This window comes from Protopterus annectens, chromosome 13.part0 (assembly GCF_019279795.1).
Source record: "Protopterus annectens isolate FY-2018-M chromosome 13.part0, PAN1.0, whole genome shotgun sequence".
Lineage (NCBI taxonomy): Eukaryota > Metazoa > Chordata > Ceratodontiformes > Protopteridae > Protopterus > Protopterus annectens.
In genome coordinates this window covers 1,356,059,132-1,356,082,352 of record NC_056747.1, presented here as the reverse complement: position 1 = coordinate 1,356,082,352, position 23,221 = coordinate 1,356,059,132, and the positions used below count along the sequence as shown (strand labels likewise).

The following is a 23,221-nucleotide window of genomic DNA, read 5'->3' as shown; positions in this document are numbered from 1 at the left end:
ACACTTCATCTTTAAAAATAAAAACAACCAATGAAATCCTTCATTCAATTAAACATACAATAAAATCTTAAAGACAAATTCCACCCTACATGAAAAATAAAAATAAACTATAAATACTTACTGATATGAACTATAAAAAGCATTAATATGCAAACATACAGTATATGTTTGAAAAACATTCACTTGGCTAATGGTCTATTCCTAAGGGCAGGTTTAATACAAATTTTGTCATTGAGTCCACTGCCCCTATGGGCACACATCCTAATGATCCAATTTAACTCACTACTCTCAACTCTATTGCTTGTATCACCACCCCTAAGCCCATGTGGTACAATTTCTACCACCATGAATCTGAACGTGTGTGTTTCATTCTGACTAACATGCTTCACAAGGGCATTTGTCAAAATAGATTTATTTATGTTATAAATATGTTCTCTAATGCAATCTTTTAACTGTCTGTCTGTCTTCCCTATATAGAAATAACTGCATTGCTGGCAGATGGCTAGATACACTATGGAACTTGTGTTGCATGTGGCAACCAACCTAAAACTAACCTGCTTACCCATATCAGGATGTAAGAAACCCCCTGAACTATTTAAATACTGACACCAATTACATGAGGTACATGGAAAAGTCCCAAATATGGGCTCCAACTCTCCTCTAGTTTCATGCCACTTGGGATAACAAAGCATCCTTTTCAGATTTTTCTTGTTCTTATAAATAAAAGTTGGTTTCTTTACGACTACTCAACTAACCTCACTGTCTGATAGTAGGATCCCCCGGTTCTTCGTCATGATCCTTTCTACTTCCTTAATGCTAGTAGAATATGTAAGTGGTATCCGGAAGTCTTGGGTTACTTAAACTAGAAGACAACAGGCCCAGACATGTTTATAGGGATATGTTGCTCAAATTAATATTAATTTAGCTCTGCAAGAGTTTCTAATTTTAATAACAGAGACATAATAATAGTCTGCAATCACTAGAACTAGAATACGTATGTATGAAATGTTTCCCGATTGTCCTCACACTGCATGCAACAAAATTAAAATGTTCTGTTTTCTTGTTTTGGCTAGAAAATTCAGGCATACACTGATTACTTCCTCTGCAGCCAGATTTTGGGAAAGATAGATGAGTACAAAAAGTATAAGGACCTTGCTGTGCAGAAATGTCTAGCGATTCCGCAGAGTAAAGAAGCGCTATCAGTTATTGCCTATCTGGCTGAAGCAATTTCTACTGTCAATTTTTTCTTTGGTGAACTTACAGAATCAATTGAATTTGGTAGTATAATTTCTAATGTTCCGCAAATTTTACAGTACAGAATAAAAATAGAAAATATGCTAATAAGAATATTATTTGTCTTACACAGGATATCGAGCACTGAAAGTTGCTAATCTCCAAAACAAATCAAGTCAACACATCGGTTTTATTCCAGTGTTAGCAAAAGCATTGTTTCTTACTAATAGGTATGGTCAGGTAACAGTTGCCTACTAAGAAAATATCCATATAAATGCATCAGTGTTTTAATCAATTTGTGAAATAATGTGATGAAATGTAGTTTATTATCACAGGTGTGGCAAACATATTTCTGATCTCCAGTACAGTGGAAAATAAACTATGATTACATTTTGAAAACAGCAAATTGTGAAAATTGTTTTAACAAAAGTAAAATTCATTGTTGAGTCCCCAAATTATGTGGACATCCTACAGAAAGGCCTCACTGAGACAGATGCCTGGTGTCAGAGCCATGGCCTCAAGCTCAATGCCAAAATGTGCATTGTCATTCCCTTTGGTAAAAACTCTGTACCCATGAACTACCACATAGGCAGCAGTCTACTTAATTCTGAATGTGTGATAAGAGACCTTGGGAACCAGGTAGACAGTAGTCTCTCCTTTGATAATCACATCACCACAGTAGTCAGGAAGTCCTTCTATGTGGCACACCTCATCACAAAAGGGTTCTCAACCAGGAAAAAAGAGGTCATTGTTCCCCTCTACTTGACACTTATCAGACCCATTATAGAGTACAACACCCCTTTTGGAATGTACCTCACAAGACATCTGCAGCAACTGGAAAGGCCACAGAAGTACTTCACAAAGAGGATTACTGGCCTAAAACAGATGCCCTACATTGACCGTCTCAAAAAACTCCAGCTTTACTCTGTAGCATATCACCTACTCCGAAGTGATCTCTGACTAACATATAAAGCTATGTCAAACCCAGAGCTGTTGGACATGCTACAACTAAAGAAATCTCAATCCCTCCGAGCTACATGCTCTAGAGACCTAAACCTTGTCACCACAATAAACAGGACATGCTAGAGGTATAGATTCCTGTCCCAGAGGCTTCCCATACTCTAGAACAAGCTACCCATCAATGTCAAGCAAAGTTTCTCATTAGCACTCTTCAAGAAAAATCTTGATGAGTGGATGGGAAATAGGAAATATGCCCCAGGGATCACTTCTGTGTCTCTGCTCGACAGTGGCACAGGAAAATAACTTTCTTGGGTGGCGTAAGCCAGGGAACCTTGTTGGCTAGGCTTACTTAGGCCCTTGGGCCGATAGCCTAGTACCTACCTATGAACCTATGAAAATATTTTTGTAGGGAGACTCCGCCTTCATTTCCCTAACTCTATCAACTATGCATACTGACTCTGAGGTTGTGAAGCCTCAGAATAGGGGGAAATTCTCCCAGATACAGCAACCTTTGTTTTTAAACGCATTACTTCATATCAGCAGTTACAGTATCAGCTACAGTACTAACATTCTAAGGATTTCAGCTGCGGTCCTTATTCTAATAATATAGGAGCTATGTTTCCTTTTAAAATGAATGACAGTATGTTTTGCAGGTTTTAAGAAAGTCTTAGTTTAGCAGCTCGCGTTACACACCGTTTTTGCTTTCTTTCTTCAGATATGCAGAATGTGTCTCTGCGCTGAACTACTTAGGAGAAATCGCCAATAAACACTGTGATACCTTAGCGAAAGGCTGGCACTATGCAGCATGTTTAGATATACTGCTCCTAGGAGGTAAGCATTTCAACATTGCCTCACTGTTTTGTTATAGCGTATCGTTCTGCCGTAAATGCAAGTGATGTTTTCCCTTAGCGTTCAAGGAGTAGCTGTGCTTCAATCACGCCTGCGATAAAGTTGTAAATACCCATCCAATCATCCTTGTCCTGTTGGAAGGAAGACATTCAATCACACTGCTACAGTTGCAGGCAGAGTGTGTTCAGGAGGTGGAGAAGACGTTTGTTGAACCTGCTCTCCATTGTGTTTTGTTTATCTACTGGAGAAGATTTACATCCTTGATTCTGGTATATTTGGGGCTATTTGGTTTGTGGTGATAGAAGAGATCCAGGACCACTGGGTCTCTAATGGCCAAGAAGGCAATGCATAGATCATTCCTCACTGAAAAAAGCACCAGTGCCTCCAGCCTATTCTGCTAAGTGAGGGTTGTCAGATCAGCTGCTTTCTAAGTTAGGAACCCTTGGGGTCTTTCTAGTTGTTCGATATGTCTAGAACAGTATATCCAGAAGGAAATACTGGCCTTATTAAAGTATGATAGAATGATATAAGGGAACCACTTTACATCTAGACGATATTCATTTGGTAATTAGGTAGACTAAGTGACATCACATGATGGTCAAAAGAGAGGAATTATCAACCCATGATCCAAAAAGTAAATCCCATCATCGAACATTGTGGAATATCAGTTAGTCACCTTCATACTGTCTGAAGAAGCACCTGCCACACATGCTGTGCGGGTTCTAATCTTTAACCAATCTGCTGACTTTCCACATTGGGACTATTTTAATGTGCTGAGCTTTTACCGATTATGTTAACACTAAGGATGGTGTCAGTTGCCTTAGCAATGTCAAGGTACACCATGTGGATACTGTAACCACTGGTATCTGGCTGTCTTACCATCTTAAAGACATTAACTAGACTCATTAAACAGGATCTGCCCTTGAAAAAGCCAAACTGCTGTGGGTCTAGTCTGATGAGATTTTTGATATTGTAGTTTATTAGGTCAGTTATAATATGTTCCATGGCTTTGCAAATGAGACTTGTCATGCTGATGTGTCTATAATTTATTATTGTCAGGCAAGTGCCTCACATACATACATCTTACTGCATTCACGTATAATACACCATGCCATTCTTACCACATTCACGTATAATACACCATGCCATTCTTACCACATTCACGTATAATACACCATGCCATTCTTACCACATTCACGTATAATACACCTTGCCACTCTTACCATATTCATGTATAATACACCATGCCACTCTTACCATATTCATGTATAATACACCATGCCACTCTTACCATATTCATGTATAATACACCTTGCCACTCTTACCATATTCATGTATAATACACCATGCCACTCTTACCATATTCATGTATAATACACCATGCCACTCTTACCATATTCACGTATAATATACCATGCCACTCGTGATGTATTCACGTATAACACACCAAGCCATAGTCAGTTATAAGAACAATGTGCACATAAGATGTGGAAGGAATGCGGGGTATATGAACAGATGACTGTACCGTATTCTTATTTCGTGAAACATTATTGCCTTCCCTGACATCTTCTGTCTTATTCATAACAGATGACACTACTCCAACCAATAACTTGAAGTGAACAAATAATTTAAATAAATACTGAGCACACTGCAGAAATACCCCCCAGCTAGTTAAAGTACATACGTCTCTTTTTCTGTGATGAAGCTTTGGCTTTACTTTCTAATTAACAGTCTATAATGTGTTTGTTTAACAGTCTATAATGTGTTTGTTTAACAGTCTATAATGTGTTTGTTTAACAGTCTATAATGTGTTTGTTTCCACAGGTTTTGCTCCAAAACCTTTTGAAGAATGTCTGGATTTTTTCATCAAGTTCCGAACAGACCGTGTTCTAATGACTGAAAATAGGCTGATGTTAAGTGTGTATTCGTCAATTGCACTATGGTAATTATATTTCTAAGTTAACAATAGTCCAGATTACTGATAGCTTGATTTGCTAAGCAGTATTTTACATGAAACGTATAGAAATCAAAATCTGTTTTACACTAATTATGCATAAATGTAAATCTGCATATTTCATATTAGTCTGCAGATTAATTGGGGTCTATATTAGATCATCGAAACGGCAAAATTTTGAATGATCTAATATCAAACCCAATATCGCGAACACTGAAAACAGTGAAGCTGCACAAAAACCGAATTTTTTCCTAGGGAAAGAATTAGGTTGGCTGTTGTTGTGGTTTCGCTGGTTTCAGCGATGCGGTGGAAAGTTACGGGTTGGGTTAAGGTAAGTGTGTGATTGTGCAGATGTTCGGGTTAGGGCGCAGGTTGGGTGAGTTAGTGTTAGAGCACAGGTCAGGTAAGTGTGCGATTCTGACAGAATTTGGGGTTGGGGCAGGTTAAGTGAGTTAGGGTTAGGGCGCAGGTGAGGTGAGTGTGCAATAGTGAGAATTTGGGGTTGGGGCGGGTTACGTGAGTTAGGGTTAGGGCGCGGGTAAGGTGAGTGTGTGATAGTGATAGACCTTAGGGTTAGGGTCTGGGTTAAGGTAAGTGGATAGATAGTAGTGCATGTGCAGTGCAGTGTAGGGTTATATGTAACTTTTAAATGTATGTGTGTGGATTGCTGCTTTTTAGTGTGCTTGTGGTATGTGTGTGTTTCTAGGAACAGCAAATTTTTTTCCCAGGGAAAAAATTAGCTGCTTTGAGGTTTCGATATTGTTAGGGTTTGGGTTTTGCAGTTCGACGTTACGGCATTTGATATTGAGCTGTTTCGATGATTTGATATAGACCCGATTAATTGTACCCTTATTTATAACTTCACAAAATGTGCTCCTGTGAAACAGAAGTTATTTATTTCCCAATTAATGGGATATATCTAAATGTGGGGAGCTAGATATCGATGAAATCAGTGTATTATATCAGGGTAACAAGAATGTAGGATGAAAGCTGGTAATTTCTCTTTCCTGCTGGAAAATGACTCAAATCCTTTAAGGGACTATTATTTCAGTACAAGTTACATGTTGTTACCTCCACTGCTTTATATTGTGTCTGTGCAGTGCCCCTCATGAACCCCTTAATGTTGCTTTCACTTGGAGATTGGGTCTTATATCATAATGAACTTAACGTGTATTCCAAATATGTATGCAAAGATATTCATCTTGAGAGTGAAGACTGACAAGTGACACTTGGCAATCATGTCAAGAACACATAATAAAGTGTTCTGATCACAATTCCTTGTAGTGGATGGAGCTTTATATGTTCCATGTACAACCATTTACAGAACAAAAGTATAAACCATGCTGCATAGCAGACAATAAGAAGAGATAAAGTGTCCCTCTGAAGAATGAATAGCTTAAAAGCTGTTAGACACTTCATTCTGCCACACTTTTTTATATGTGGCAGAGTGGGTTTAGTATCAAAATATGAAAAATCAAAATAATTTTCCACCTTTTGATCAAACCAGTTTGCTGAAATTGGTAATAGGTTCCAATGTCGAAAGTCCATATTACCAGTAATGTTTTTGCAGGGGGCAAGCCCACGTCCTTGCATATTATATATTCCAACTGTGAGATCGCACTACGTTGAGAAAAGGGTACATTTCTCGATCCACATTGAAGTGTGATCAGTTATCAGAACATCAATCCACATTAGCGAATGGACACTACCATTCACTAATGTGGAGTCGAATATTTTTGATTGGCATTACAAAAACTTGAAAACAAACTTTTGACCTTCCAAGCTTTGCATAAGTGCCAATCTAAATTATGATAGTAAACCGGCAGAGTGAAGTATCCAACAACTTTTAAAGCTGTCTTAGCTTCTGCCATTGTTCTTTGCTGCACTGTCCATTGTTAATCCCTTGCATGAGACTAGATCTTAACAGTGCTTGTTAAGCACCTTTCTGATGACAGAAGAGAGCTTAACAAAATCATCTTTTTCCCATTTTTGGAGCATAACTGTGGCCTTCCATGCACTTAGCAGTAGTTTGTGATCAAGAATCCCTGTGCTGCTACTGCTATTTAGCCTGTGTGATTCAGGCAGTGACTGGGGGCATATAGGCAAACACATATGTTTTATATATGTATATATAATGTGTGTGTGTGTGTGTGTGTGTGTGTGTGTGTGTGTGTGTGTGACAGCTGATCAAAACTTCACATCAAATGTCAACTGATAGAGCACAACTTGTTGATCAGCAGACAATCAGAAAAGAACAAAACAGGACTTCTCTTTTTTGCAGTTGTGCAAGCCTCCTTGCATTCCCCATGTAGGGGGGTTGCACCCCCCGCACCCCTGCTAATCATATATACCAACTCCAAGATTGCACTGCAGTGATTAAAGGGCAATTTCCCCAATCCCCACTGTACCCTGACCGTGCACAAAACAGCTGTCACTAGGAACAGATTAATTTGCTAATACTGTTAAGCTGAAGACACATAAGGAAATGGTTGAATGAAAAAAGATGGGAACCAAGGAAAGGCGTGATTTGAACAGAGAGAAAAATAAGAAGAATCGAAGCTGCGTAATCGAGTGAAGGGACCTTAAAATATAAGGTTAATAACAGACATTGAGGCATATGTGTTTTATTAAACCTGCAATGCTAACAAAGATCGAATGAAGGAGACTAGGGACTGTTAGAGCTCTATAATGGAAGAAGCACACGATCTACGTATATTCTGGACAAAGATCGAATGAAGGAGACTAGGGACTGTCAGAGCTCTATAATGGAAGAAGCACACGATCTACGTATATTCTGGACAAAGATCGAATGAAGGAGACTAGGGACTGTTAGAGCTCTATAATGGAAGAAGCACACGATCTACATATATTCTGGGAGTAATAAGGAGCAAGGAGGATATTTATGAGGCTTGCGATAAGGACGTATGGAACTAAAAACTAAAGTGGAAGACAAATAGAGAAAGGAGGGTGATAAAAAGAGTGGAAAGTATATTCAAATGTAAAAGAATTTTTAATAGAAAGTGTTGAAGAATGGGGTTTGGCAAACATAAAAGATGGTGCAGAGTAACAGACTTCCGCAGGAAACAGTATGGAAAGAGAAGACACAAGGAACAGGCTTGCACAGTTAGTAACACAGTGAAGAAGGGAGATAGGTAGGACTGAACTGCCTGCAGGAGGGAGGGACAGGAGAAGTGAGGAAGGAGAAACATGTATATCAAATATGTATCAAATATATAGTAACATATATATCAACTGTATAAAAATACGCTTACCAAACATATACTAACATATTTGTCAAATGTATAACATGTATATCAAATGTATAACAACATGCTTACCAAATCTATAACATTTACTAAATGTTTAATAACATATTTATCAAATGTATAATAACATGTATATCAAATGTATAATATGTTTACCAAACGTATAACATATTTATCAAATGTATAATAACATGTATATCAAATGTATAATGACATGTTTACCAAATGTATAACGTTTGCCAAATATTTAATAACATATTTATGAAATGTATAATAACATGTATATCAAATGTATAATGACATGTTTACCAAATGTATAACATGGTTACCAAATGTTTAATAACATATTTATTAAATGTATAATAACAAGATGAATAGCTGCATTTATCTGTTGAAGAAGTGCACTGAGAAGGACTGTACATATATGTATTTTAAATGTATAATAAAAGGGTGAATAGCTGTGTTACTCTGTTGAAGTGCTTAGAGAAGGACTACACATATATACATTTTTAGTGTGGTTGGCCAGAAGAAGACAATGCCCATATATTCCTTGAGTTTCTTCAGATTTTATTTTTCTGGCTAAAGAAATACTGTCTATAAAGGGTGCATTTACCTCTTCCTATTGTGGCGTATGTAGAATATGACAGGCTTACATCAAAAGAACCTCTTGTGGGTGATATGAAATTCACCAGTGCAGATATTAACTTCTTTCAAGCAAGTAGTATGTGTTGTGTATGCTTACAGTGTTAGTTGCTCCAAGACCTACTAAGTCATAGACAATTAGTGTCTTATATCAACTTCAGTGGCGTCTGTGATAGGTACCATCTCCTTAAATACATGAGATGAATGATAAACCAAAATATCCCATTGAAATACAAGCTGTCATTGTCTATGTGGAAAATAACCTTTTAGCCATAACATCTTCCTGAGTCGCCAACATTGCAGGCGGATGGAATTTGGTTTAACATCTGACTGAAAGTAGTGTATATCAGGGTGTAGTACTTACCTTATTCTGCTCTACACTCTCAGTACTGAAACATTCGAACACCTTGTGTGCGGGTTAGAACCCATAGCCTTTGCTGTGCCGCTAACACTGATACTGACAAGGTTGTATTACAAAATGTGCACAAGGCACATTAGAGGTCATATTCAGTTCCTCAACTTTTTTAATGGTGGAAGTTGACTTGTTCTCATACATCTGTAAGCCATGACGCAGGGCACAAGGGCAAATGTAAATGCAATATATGCGTATAGATACTTTAATTAGCTGATCAACCATCATGTCTCTAGTGTGTGGGAGGAAGTGTCAGTAATTGAAGAAAGTCCACAAAGACATGGAGAGAACATTCAAACTTTACACAATAACTGGAAGTCAGCATTGAACCTTGGACCCTAGCACAGTGAGGCAGACATCTTAGCCACTGACCCACACCCTTGGGTACATTTACATAATTCAAAATCAGGTTTAGAAGAGTTTCCTATTTCAAAAGAGAAAAATACAGAAAGATACTTAAGTGAATTAATGTTTTGATAGTGGGAAAGAAGTGAAAAGGGATAGGTAAGTCTCCCAGGGAGCCCTATATTGATGTTAATTATAGGAGTATCCTGGGAAGAGGGACCTATGATTCTTTCCTGCTGACACACGGGTGTTCTGCATCTTATTGCAGAGAGTTCCAAAACAAAAATAAGGGCCTGTTGACTGATTCTGCTGTGAATAAGACATGTTCTTACAAAATTAGCTAATTCTGTGCTTTGCCCATCACATCCTTACACACATCATTCTATCACTTTAAATAGCTGCATGTGTTAATGATCCATTTTTTGTATATTACTAATGTTTTTGTGTGTATGACTATCACATGCAGTGTTGGTCCTACCCATGTCTTTAGGGTGACTTTTACGTCCACGTCTGCTAACCATCAATCATGCAACCATTCATTCACTTGTACAAGTATTCCCACTTAGAAAGAGCAAGCTGCCTAGAGGGACCACCATCCAGAAAGTCACAGAGGTGGTTTGTGGCCTCACCAGCATCACAAAGTGCTCATGTTAAGGCACTCCAGTGGCTGACATGAGTACCCACATCAGTGTAGGAATGTCCTATACCCTTCCCATTTCTGTGCATGGGCTTCCACCCACTCAAGTGATGAGGGTTACCAGCACTGGCTTGTCAAACTCACATCCTCAGCCGTGGTCTTTCTGGTACTGTGTAAGCTCCTGCTTACATGGTGGTGATTGTCCACCTAAAACTACCACTGCCTTCCCAAGATGGGTGAACCTACATTAGCCTTTCACTACTAGACTCCCCCAACTGGCTACTCAACCTCCGGTCATCTGGCTTACAGTCAGGGCTTTATCCCTTTATACTGCAGAACCAGGGACTTTATCAATGTTTTATAAGTAATGTAACCTGACCTGTTCTACCAACAAGGTTGCACTTTAATCTGTATTTGAACTAACACTTATTTCTGTAAATATTGCAGGTTTGCAAGAATGAAAGAATGGGATTTGTTTCTTCCTGCGTACAGAAAGGCTAAGTTGCTGGTGGATACCAGCCATGCCTGTTTTTATTCTATGAATGGCTACACCAAAATATTTGAGTGTGAAGCTCTACTTCTTCATAAAGCTTTTTGTGACGACAGCGCTGAAATTGGCAGCTTGTATAAGAAAACTAGGAAGGTATGTGTTCTCATTAAAAATCACTATGTTTGCACTGTGTAGTAAGTTTTAGGGTATTGTTTAATTTCATTTTGCATAGTTTAGTGTAATGTATGGGCAATTGTAATGTAAATCTAAATAATTCTATGCAATCAATAAAATCAGTGTTTTGGAGTATGGGACCCAACATATGTGTATCTGTCTCTAAATCCCTCTCTTTCTCTCTCTCTCTCTCTCAATATATATATATATATATATATATATATATATATATATATATATATATATATATATATATATGTGTGTGTGTGTGTGTGTGTATGTACCTATCTATCTATCTATAGACACACACACACACACACACACACACACACACACACACACACACACACACACACACACACACACACACACACACACACACACACACACACACACACACAGATAAACACGCACACACACACAGATAAACACGCACACACACACACACACACACACACACACAAACAAACACACACACACACACATACACACACACACACAGAAGAAGACAACTTATTGCGAGCCCAAGGTGCTTGTTGAATACCGCTGGTAACGGGCATTGCTGATCACCGAGCAGTTCCTTTTAATCATAGCATAGCAGACATAGAAATCGTGTGGACATGGCGAAGGAGAAACTGTTATTATATAGATAACAGTTCTTTCCTTAACTTCATATTTGTGTGATCTCACAGTCAGTATATTTAAATAGAAGGGAATGTGGGTGCTCAGATGACCATATGGGGGGCAGGGGGCTTGTCTTCTTGGATAAAATGCTTAGTTAGATGTGTTTTTTGTTGTGCCGTTTGAGTGTTCTGTGTGATCCTTGAGTAGTGGATGTCTTGGTTTGTAAGGTAATTTGATCACTGGGTTTTTTATGTATGTAAAGTCAATCAGTGGCTGTCTGCTATGTTCAAGAATATAATTATATGTATCATCAACAACTTCAGCAGAGGCAGCATAGATGTGTGGGGGGTGAATATTCACAGAAGCAGTTTATCTGCAACATGAATCCTTCCCCTCCAAGTACGCAACTCACTTTGTAGCCACAAGGAAATGTGAGAAGTACTACAGAAAATGATGTCATCATCTCTGCTGAATGACAGTGTGCACAAATTTGTTTTTCTTGAAAGAAGAACCTAACAGGTCATAAAGAGGTTATCCTGAAAAAATGCATAGATACTATAGTGTTATAATATTGATTATTTTGTTATGGAGTCGTAAGCACTCATTTAGCACTAAAGTCAGCTAAGTATTGTCAGTGTAAAACAGAGTAATGAAATAAGTGACTAAGATATGCTTTTTCCGTGGGCCTATGTCCACAAATTTAAATAAAACCTGTTTTCACATTGTGCCATCTTCCACAGTTCAAAGAATAAGCCTCAGTCCAAGAAATGGGTTATTCACTACGTGGCATAGCCCCACTCTGAAACAGGTTATTCAGTACATGGCACAGCCCCACTCTGAAACAGGTTATTCACTACGTGGCACAGCCCCACTCTGAAACAGGTTATTCAGTACATGGCACAGCCCCACTCTGAAACAGGTTATTCAGTATGTGGCACAGCCCCACTCTGAAACAGGTTATTCACTAGGTGGCGTAGCCCCATTCTGAAACAGGTTATTCACTACGTGGCATAGCCCCAGTCTGAAACAGGTTATTCACTATGTGGCATAGCCCCAGTCTGAAACAGGTTATTTACTATGTGGCATAGCCCCACTCTGAAACATGTTATTCACTACATGGCATAGCCCCACTCTGAATCAGGTTATTCACTACATGGCATAGCCCCACTCTGAATCAGGTTATTCACTACATGGCATAGCCCCACTCTGAAACAGGTTATTCACTAGGTGGCGTAGCCCCATTCTGAAACAGGTTATTCACTACGTGGCATAGCCCCAGTCTGAAACAGGTTATTCACTATGTGGCATAGCCCCAGTCTGAAACAGGTTATTCACTATGTGGCATAGCCCCACTCTGAAACATGTTATTCACTACATGGCATAGCCCCACTCTGAATCAGGTTATTCACTACATGGCATAGCCCCACTCTGGAACAGGTTATTCACTATGTGACATAGCCCCACTCTCTACTCCATGTAGAGCAGCTGGTTCATAATGTGTTTAATGCCAGGCATGTACGTCAGCACTGTGGTTCACATAATCACATGATTTGCAGGAAAGAAGACCCATGTGCCATATTTCCAGGTATCCTTTGTAACTTATATCCCATATCAGAAAAAAAGTCTCACTCTTTTAAAACAAAAACTTGACTTATCAGCCATATCCAAGTTAAGCCTTGAGTGGACAACCATTTGAGGCCCATCCGAAAGTAATGGTACCATCAGATATTATTAAGTTTGGAAAGGTCAGTATTCTGATAAATGCCACAAAGTACTTCATTAGATCTGCGCGGATGTGCTCCTGGGTATCTCTCCCACTCCCTGAGATCAGGGTTACAGCTAGAACACACAGCATGAGAAAGGAAACTCAAAATAATGCTGGCAGTCGTTTTGTTTCTTGAAAAAATAAACCTCTAACTAGGACAATGCAGGCTGTATCTGGCTTCTGCATCATTTGGGAGAAATAAGTTAAAATTGTTCCATTCTGAAGCACATTGTACACAAAGTTATTAAGCTATTATAGCTACGTAAAATCATATTCTGCAATAAGCAGAGTCCTCCAAGATAAAGCAGAAATCTTTAGTGGTGCTGTTTTATAGCCACTTTGTCAGACTACTGCAGGACATCTGTCAGAATCAAGAAGTTACCACTAATTTATCATATTGTAAGTATTTGAGTATTTATTACATTTACAATAACTTTATTTTTCACTTCACAGCTTTGTAAAGACTTAATGAACAGATGCATCACGTGCCCTGCATCGTATGCAAGGTTGTGCCACTTGCAAGCATATATTTACCTAATGTTTGGTAAGCGAGATAAGGGACGTGATCTTCTGCAAAAGGCGCTTGATTCATGTAACAAAAATGGAAATAAGGTAGAGGAGTGCTGGATTAAGCTAAGCCAAGTAAGTACTACAAATGCATCACAGCATGTTGTATACTGTTCTGTCTTGTTATAATTTATATCACGCCATTCTTGTTTGTTTCTGAATCACCATATTAACTAGTTATAGTACTGTCCTCTGGCTTATCACCAGAGTTCCTTGCCCAAATTTTGAAGCATTGCGTTGAGGTCTACCTGTTGATTCCTTTAGGGATCTTCTCTCGGCTGTGTCAGAGAAAGATAGACTGACACAGCAGCCTTAAGTTAATCTTATGGTTTGTTCTTTTGCTTTTGGGAAAAGTTGATAATCAGTCAGTTAATTATTCCTGGTAATGTCTTGTGTTGAATTTCACTGTTTTAGAAAACAAATCCTTCATAATCGTCTCTTCATTACTTCTCTCTTGTGAGGTAAAGCTGTATCCTACGTCATGGTCGAAGACTTACTTCATAAATGTATGTCTGGCCAAAAAAATCACACCCTTTGGCAAATATTTCATTTATGTTTAACCTGACAGTCGAGGATCAAGTCAGGAGATGTGAGGTATATAACGCATTTAGTGCCATCATACCATAAAACAAACGCTGTTCAAACATCTTCAATCTCTCTTGGTTGCCTGGAGATTAAATTATCTGCACCAAAGAAACAACAACATTGGGGAAAGGCTCTGCTGTTCTCATCATCTTTATAAATAAGTGCTGTCAATCTTGATAATTCCTTGGAGGCCGTAACTACTAAAACTGAAAGCATGTCCAGATCTCAGATAATGAGTGGGTTTGGGATCATGTTATGTCTTCACAGACACCTTGTAGCTAGAAGTTAACTAGATAATGAGTGGGTTTGGGATCATGTTCTGTCTTTACAGAAACCTTGTAGCTAGAAGTTAACCAGATAATGAGTGGGTTTGGGATCATGTTCTGTCTTCACAGACACCTTGTAGCTGGAAGGTAACCAGATAATGAGTAGGTTTGGGATCATGTTCTGTCTTCACAGACAGCTTGTAGCTGGAAGGTAACCAGATAATGAGTGGGTTTGGGATCATGTTCTGTCTTTACAGAAACCTTGTAGCTAGAAGTTAACCAGATAATGAGTGGGTTTGGGATCATGTTCTGTCTTCACAGACACCTTGTAGCTGGAAGATAACCAGATAATGAGTGGGTTTGGGATCATGTTCTGTCTTCACAGACACCGTGTAGCTAGAAGTTAACCAGATAAGGAGTGGGTTTGGGATCATGTTCTGTCTTCACAGACACCTTGTAGCTGGAAGGTAACCAGATAATGAGTGGGTTTGGGATCATGTTCTGTCTTCACAGACACCTTGTAGCTGGAAGGTAACCACATAATGAGTGGGTTTGGGATCATGTTCTGTCTTCACAGACACCTTGTAGCTGGAAGGTAACCAGATAATGAGTAGGTTTGGGATCATGTTCTGTCTTCACAGACACCTTGTAGCTGGAAGGTAACCAGATAATGAGTGGGTTTGGGATCATGTTCTGTCTTCACAGACACCTTGTAGCTGGAAGTTAACCAGAAAATGAGTGGGTTTGGGATCATGTTCTGTCTTCACAGACACCTTGTAGCTAGAAGTTAACCAGATAATGAGTGGGTTTGGGATCATGTTCTGTCTTCACAGACAGCTTGTAGCTAGAAGTTAACCAGATAATGAGTGGGTTTGGGATCATGTTCTGTCTTCACAGACACCTTGTAGCTGGAAGGTAACCAGATAATGAGTGGGTTTGGGATCATGTTCTGTCTCCACAGACACCTTGTAGCTGGAAGGTAACCAGATAATGAGTGGGTTTGGGATCATGTTCTGTCTTCACAGACACCTTGTAGCTGGAAGGTAACCAGATAATGAGTGGGTTTGGGATCATGTTCTGTCTTCACAGACACCTTGTAGCTGGAAGGTAACCAGATAATGAGTGGGTTTGGGATCATGTTCTGTCTTCACAGACACCTTGTAGCTGGAAGGTAACCAGATAATGAGTGGGTTTGGGATCATGTTCTGTCTTCACAGACACCTTGTAGCTGGAAGGTAACCAGATAATGAGTGGGTTTGGGATCATGTTCTGTCTTCACAGACACCTTGTAGCTGGAAGTTAAACAGATAATGAGTGGGTTTGGGATCATGTTCTGTCTTCACAGACACCTTGTAGCAAGAAGTTAACCAGATAATGAGTGGGTTTGGGATCATGTTCAGTCTTCACAGACACCTTGTAGCTGGAAGGTAACCAGATAATGAGTGGGTATGGGATCATGTTCTGTCTTCACAGACACTTTGTAGCTGGAAGGTAACCAGATAATGAGTGGGTTTGGGATCATGTTCTGTCTTTACAGACACCTTGTAGCTGGAAGGTAACCAGATAATGAGTGGGTTTGGGATCATGTTCTGTCTTCACAGACACCTTGTAGCTGGAAGGTAACCAGATAATGAGTGGGTTTGGGATCATGTTCTGTCTTCACAGACACCTTGTAGCTGGAAGGTAACCAGATAATGAGTGGGTTTGGGATCATGTTCTGTCTTCACAGACACCTTGTAGCTGGAAGTTAACCAGATAATGAGTGGGTTTGGGATCATGTTCTGTCTTCACAGACACCTTGTAGCTAAGCGTTAAACAGATAATGAGTGGGTTTGGGATCATGTTCTGTCTTCACAGACACCTTGTAGCTGGAAGGTAACCAGATAATGAGTGGGTTTGGGATCATGCTCTATCTTCACAGACACCTTGTAGCTGGAAGGTAACCAGATAATGAGTGGGTTTGGGATCATGTTCTGTCTTCACAGACACCTTGTAGCTGGAAGGTAACCAGATAATGAGTGGGTTTGGGATCATGTTCTGTCTTCACAGACACCTTGTAGCTGGAAGGTAACCAGATAATGAGTGGGTTTGGGATCATGTTCTGTCTTCACAGACACCTTGTAGCTGGAAGGTAACCAGATAATGAGTGGGTTTGGGATCATGTTCTGTCTTCACAGACACCTTGTAGCTGGAAGGTAACCAGATAATGAGTGGGTTTGGGATCATGTTCTGTCTTCACAGACACCTTGTAGCTGGAAGGTAACCAGATAATGAGTGGGTTTGGGATCATGTTCTGTCTTCACAGACACCTTGTAGCTGGAAGGTAACCAGATAATGAGTGGGTTTGGGATCATGTTCTGTCTTCACAGACACCTTGTAGCTGGAAGGTAACCAGATAATGAGTGGATTTGGGATCATGTTCTGTCTTCACAGACACCTTGTAGCTAGAAGGTAACCAGATAATGAGTGGGTTTGGGATCATGTTCTGTCTTTACAGACACCTTGTAGCTGGAAGGTAACCAGATAATGCGTGGGTTTGGGATCATGTTCTGTCTTCACAGACACTTTGTAGCTGGAAGGTAACCAGATAATGAGTGGGTTTGGGATCATGTTCTGTCTTTACAGACACCTTGTAGCTGGAAGTTAACCAGATAATGAGTGGGTTTGCGATCATGTTCTGTCTTCACAGACACCTTGTAGCTGGAAGGTAACCAGATAATGAGTGGGTTTGGGATCATGTTCTGTCTTCACAGACACCTTGTAGCTGGAAGGTAACCAGATAATGAGTGGGTTTGGGATCATGTTCTGTCTTCACAGACACCTTGTAGCTGGAAGGTAACCAGATAATGAGTGGGTTTGGGATCATGTTCGGTCTTCACAGACACCTTGTAGCTGGAAGGTAACCAGATAATGAGTGGGTTTGGGATCATGTTCTGTCTTCACAGACACCTTGTAGCTGGAAGGTAACCAAATAATGAGTGGGTTTGGGATCATGTTCTGTCTTCACAGACACCTTGTAGCTGGAAGGTAACCAGATAATGAGTAGGTTTGGGATCATGTTCTGTCTTCACAGACACCTTGTAGCTGGAAGGTAACCAGATAATGAGTGGGTTTGGGATCATGTTCTGTCTTCACAGACACCTTGTAGCTGGAAGTTAACCAGATAATGAGTGGGTTTGGGATCATGTTCTGTCTTCACAGACACCTTGTAGCTAGAAGTTAACCAGATAATGAGTGGGTTTGGGATCATGTTCTGTCTTCACAGACACCTTGTAGCTGGAAGGTAACCAGATAATGAGTGGGTTTGGGATCATGTTCTGTCTTTACAGACACCTTGTAGCTGGAAGGTAACCAGATAATGAGTGGGTTTGGGATCATGTTCTGTCTTCACAGACACCTTGTAGCTAGAAGTTAACCAGATAATGAGTGGGTTTGGGATCATGTTCTGTCTTCACAGACACCTTGTAGCTGGAAGGTAACCAAATAATGAGTGGGTTTGGGATCATGTTCTGTCTTCACAGACACCTTGTAGCTGGAAGGTAACCAGATAATGAGTGGGTTTGGGATCATGTTCTGTCTTCACAGACACCTTGTAGCTGGAAGGTAACCAGATAATGAGTGGGTTTGGGATCATGTTCTGTCTTCACAGACACCTTGTAGCTGGAAGGTAACCAGATAATGAGTGGGTTTGGGATCATGTTCTGTCTTCACAGACACCTTGTAGCTGGAAGGTAACCAGATAATGAGTGGGTTTGGGATCATGTTCTGTCTTCACAGACACCTTGTAGCTGGAAGGTAACCAGATAATGAGTGGGTTTGGGATCATGTTCTGTCTTCACAGACACCTTGTAGCTGGAAGGTAACCAGATAATGAGTGGGTTTGGGATCATGTTCTGTCTTCACAGACACCTTGTAGCTGGAAGTTAAACAGATAATGAGTGGGTTTGGGATCATGTTCTGTCTTCACAGACACCTTGTAGCAAGAAGTTAACCAGATAATGAGTGGGTTTGGGATCATGTTCTGTCTTCACAGACACCTTGTAGCTGGAAGGTAACCAGATAATGAGTGGGTATGGGATCATGTTCTGTCTTCACAGACACTTTGTAGCTGGAAGGTAACCAGATAATGAGTGGGTTTGGGATCATGTTCTGTCTTTACAGACACCTTGTAGCTGGAAGGTAACCAGATAATGAGTGGGTTTGGGATCATGTTCTGTCTTCCCAGACACCTTGTAGCTGGAAGGTAACCAGATAATGAGTGGGTTTGGGATCATGTTCTGTCTTCACAGACACCTTGTAGCTGGAAGGTAACCAGATAATGAGTGGGTTTGGGATCATGTTCTGTCTTCACAGACACCTTGTAGCTGGAAGTTAACCAGATAATGAGTGGGTTTGGGATCATGTTCTGTCTTCACAGACACCTTGTAGCTAGAAGTCAAACAGATAATGAGTGGGTTTGGGATCATGTTCTGTCTTCACAGACACCTTGTAGCTGGAAGGTAACCAGATAATGAGTGGGTTTGGGATCATGCTCTGTCTTCACAGACACCTTGTAGCTGGAAGGTAACCAGATAATGAGTGGGTTTGGGATCATGTTCTGTCTTCACAGACACCTTGTAGCTGGAAGGTAACCAGATAATGAGTGGGTTTGGGATCATGCTCTGTCTTCACAGACACCTTGTAGCTGGAAGGTAACCAGATAATGAGTGGGTTTGGGATCATGCTCTGTCTTCACAGACACCTTGTAGCTGGAAGGTAACCAGATAATGAGTGGGTTTGGGATCATGTTCTGTCTTCACAGACACCTTGTAGCTGGAAGGTAACCAGATAATGAGTGGGTTTAGGATCATGTTCTGTCTTCACAGACACCTTGTAGCTGGAAGGTAACCAGATAATGAGTGGATTTGGGATAATGTTCTGTCTTCACAGACACCTTGTAGCTAGAAGGTAACCAGATAATGAGTGGGTTTGGGATCATGTTCTGTCTTTACAGACACCTTGTAGCTGGAAGGTAACCAGATAATGAGTGGGTTTGGGATCATGTTCTGTCTTCACAGACACTTTGTAGCTGGAAGGTAACCAGATAATGAGTGGGTTTGGGATCATGTTCTGTCTTCACAGACACCTTGTAGCTGGAAGGTAACCAGATAATGAGTGGGTTTGGGATCGTGTTCTGTCTTCACAGACACCTTGTAGCTGGAAGGTAACCAGATAATGAGTGGGTTTGGGATCGTGTTCTGTCTTCACAGACACCTTGTAGCTGGAAGGTAACCAGATAATGAGTGGGTTTGGGATCATGTTCTGTCTTCACAGACCCCTTGTAGCTGGAAGGTAACCAGATAATGAGTGGGTTTGGGATCATGTTCTGTCTTCACAGACACCTTGTAGCTGGAAGGTAACCAGATAATGAGTGGGTTTGGGATCATGTTCTGTCTTCACAGACACCTTGTAGCTGAAAGGTAACCAGATAATGAGTGGGTTTGGGATCATGTTCTGTCTTCACAGACACCTTGTAGCTGGAAGTTAACCAGATAATGAGTGGGTTTGGGATCATGTTCTGTCTTCACAGACACATTGTAGCTAGAAGTTAACCAGATAATGAGTGGGTTTGGGATCATGTTCTGTCTTCACAGACACCTTGTAGCTGGAAGGTAACCAGATAATGAGTGGGTTTGGGATCATGTTCTGTCTTCACAGACACCTTGTAGCTGGAAGGTAACCAGATAATGAGTGGGTTTGGGATCATGTTCGGTCTTCAGAGACACCTTGTAGCTGGAAGGTAACCAGATAATGAGTGGGTTTGGGATCATGTTCTTTCTTCAGAGACACCTTGTAGCTGGAAGGTAACCAGATAATGAGTGGGTTTGGGATCATGTTCTGTCTTCACAGACACCTTGTAGCTGGAAGGTAACCAGATAATGAGTGGGTTTGGGATCATGTTCTGTCTTCACAGACACCTTGTAGCTGGAAGGTAACCAGATAATGAGTGGGTTTGGGATCATGTTCTGTCTTCACAGACACCTTGTAGCTGGAAGGTAACCAGATAATGAGTGGGTTTGGGATCATGTTCTGTCTTCACAGACACCTTGTAGCTGGAAGGTAACCAGATAATGAGTGGGTTTGGGATCATGTTCTGTCTTCACAGACACCTTGTAGCTGGAAGGTAACCAGATAATGAGTGGGTTTGGGATCATGTTCTGTCTTCACAGACACCTTGTAGCTGGAAGTTAACCAGATAATGAGTGGGTTTGGGATCATGTTCTGTCTTCACAGACACCTTGTAGCTGGAAGGTAACCAGATAATGAGTGGGTTTGGGATCATGTTCTGTCTTCACAGACACCTTGTAGCTGGAAGGTAACCAGATAATGAGTGGGTTTGGGATCATTTTCTGTCTTCACAGACACCTTGTAGCTGGAAGGTAACCAGATAATGAGTGGGTTTGGGATCATGTTCTGTCTTCACAGACACCTTGTAGCTGGAAGTTAACCAGATAATGAGTGGGTTTGGGATCATATTCTGTCTTCACAGACACCTTGTAGCTGGAAGGTAACCAGATAATGAGTGGGTTTGGGATCATGTTCTGTCTTCACAGACACCTTGTAGCTGGAAGGTAACCAGATGATGAGTGGGTTTGGGATCATGTTCTGTCTTCACAGACACCTTGTAGCTGGAAGGTAACCAGATAATGAGTGGGTTTGGGATCATGTTCTGTCTTCACAGACACCTTGTAGCTGGAAGGTAACCAGATAATGAGTGGGTTTGGGATCATGTTCTGTCTTCACAGACACCTTGTAGCTGGAAGGTAACCAGATAATGAGTGGATTTGGGATCATGTTCTGTCTTCACAGACACCTTGTAGCTAGAAGGTAACCAGATAATGAGTGGGTTTGGGATCATGTTCTGTCTTTACAGACACCTTGTAGCTGGAAGGTAACCAGATAATGCGTGGGTTTGGGATCATGTTCTGTCTTCACAGACACTTTGTAGCTGGAAGGTAACCAGATAATGAGTGGGTTTGGGATCATGTTCTGTCTTTACAGACACCTTGTAGCTGGAAGTTAACCAGATAATGAGTGGGTTTGCGATCATGTTCTGTCTTCACAGACACCTTGTAGCTGGAAGGTAACCAGATAATGAGTGGGTTTGGGATCATGTTCTGTCTTCACAGACACCTTGTAGCTGGAAGGTAACCAGATAATGAGTGGGTTTGGGATCATGTTCTGTCTTCACAGACACCTTGTAGCTGGAAGGTAACCAGATAATGAGTGGGTTTGGGATCATGTTCTGTCTTCACAGACACCTTGTAGCTGGAAGGTAACCAGATAATGAGTGGGTTTGGGATCATGTTCTGTCTTCACAGACACCTTGTAGCTGGAAGGTAACCAGATAATGAGTGGGTTTGGGATCATGTTCTGTCTTCACAGACACCTTGTAGCTGGAAGGTAACCAGATAATGAGTGGGTTTGGGATCATGTTCTGTCTTCACAGACACCTTGTAGCTGGAAGGTAACCAGATAATGAGTAGGTTTGGGATCATGTTCTGTCTTCACAGACACCTTGTAGCTGGAAGGTAACCAGATAATGAGTGGGTTTGGGATCATGTTCTGTCTTCACAGACACCTTGTAGCTGGAAGTTAACCAGATAATGAGTGGGTTTGGGATCATGTTCTGTCTTCACAGACACCTTGTAGCTAGAAGTTAACCAGATAATGAGTGGGTTTGGGATCATGTTCTGTCTTCACAGACACCTTGTAGCTGGAAGGTAACCAGATAATGAGTGGGTTTGGGATCATGTTCTGTCTTTACAGACACCTTGTAGCTGGAAGGTAACCAGATAATGAGTGGGTTTGGGATCATGTTCTGTCTTCACAGACACCTTGTAGCTAGAAGTTAACCAGATAATGAGTGGGTTTGGGATCATGTTCTGTCTTCACAGACACCTTGTAGCTGGAAGGTAACCAAATAATGAGTGGGTTTGGGATCATGTTCTGTCTTCACAGACACCTTGTAGCTGGAAGGTAACCAGATAATGAGTGGGTTTGGGATCATGTTCTGTCTTCACAGACACCTTGTAGCTGGAAGGTAACCAGATAATGAGTGGGTTTGGGATCATGTTCTGTCTTCACAGACACCTTGTAGCTGGAAGGTAACCAGATAATGAGTGGGTTTGGGATCATGTTCTGTCTTCACAGACACCTTGTAGCTGGAAGGTAACCAGATAATGAGTGGGTTTGGGATCATGTTCTGTCTTCACAGACACCTTGTAGCTGGAAGTTAAACAGATAATGAGTGGGTTTGGGATCATGTTCTGTCTTCACAGACACCTTGTAGCAAGAAGTTAACCAGATAATGAGTGGGTTTGGGATCATGTTCTGTCTTCACAGACACCTTGTAGCTGGAAGGTAACCAGATAAAGAGTGGGTATGGGATCATGTTCTGTCTTCACAGACA

The 23,221-nt window shown here is 40.7% G+C and overlaps 1 protein-coding gene across 1 annotated transcript in view; it reads left to right on the top strand.

The window, feature by feature from the left end:
* The window catches only part of ADCY10 (adenylate cyclase 10), a 376,739-nt gene extending 362,389 nt beyond the window's left edge, over positions 1-14,350 (top strand). Inside the window, exons 27-33 of the mRNA XM_044054989.1 lie at positions 1,074-1,278; positions 1,367-1,463; positions 2,909-3,024; positions 4,867-4,984; positions 10,746-10,941; positions 13,805-13,993; positions 14,333-14,350. Of these exons, the coding sequence (XP_043910924.1) occupies positions 1,074-1,278; positions 1,367-1,463; positions 2,909-3,024; positions 4,867-4,984; positions 10,746-10,941; positions 13,805-13,993; positions 14,333-14,350 (939 nt within the window). The remainder of the gene's footprint in view (positions 1-1,073; positions 1,279-1,366; positions 1,464-2,908; positions 3,025-4,866; positions 4,985-10,745; positions 10,942-13,804; positions 13,994-14,332) is intronic.
* The last annotated feature ends 8,871 nt before the right edge of the window (positions 14,351-23,221 follow it).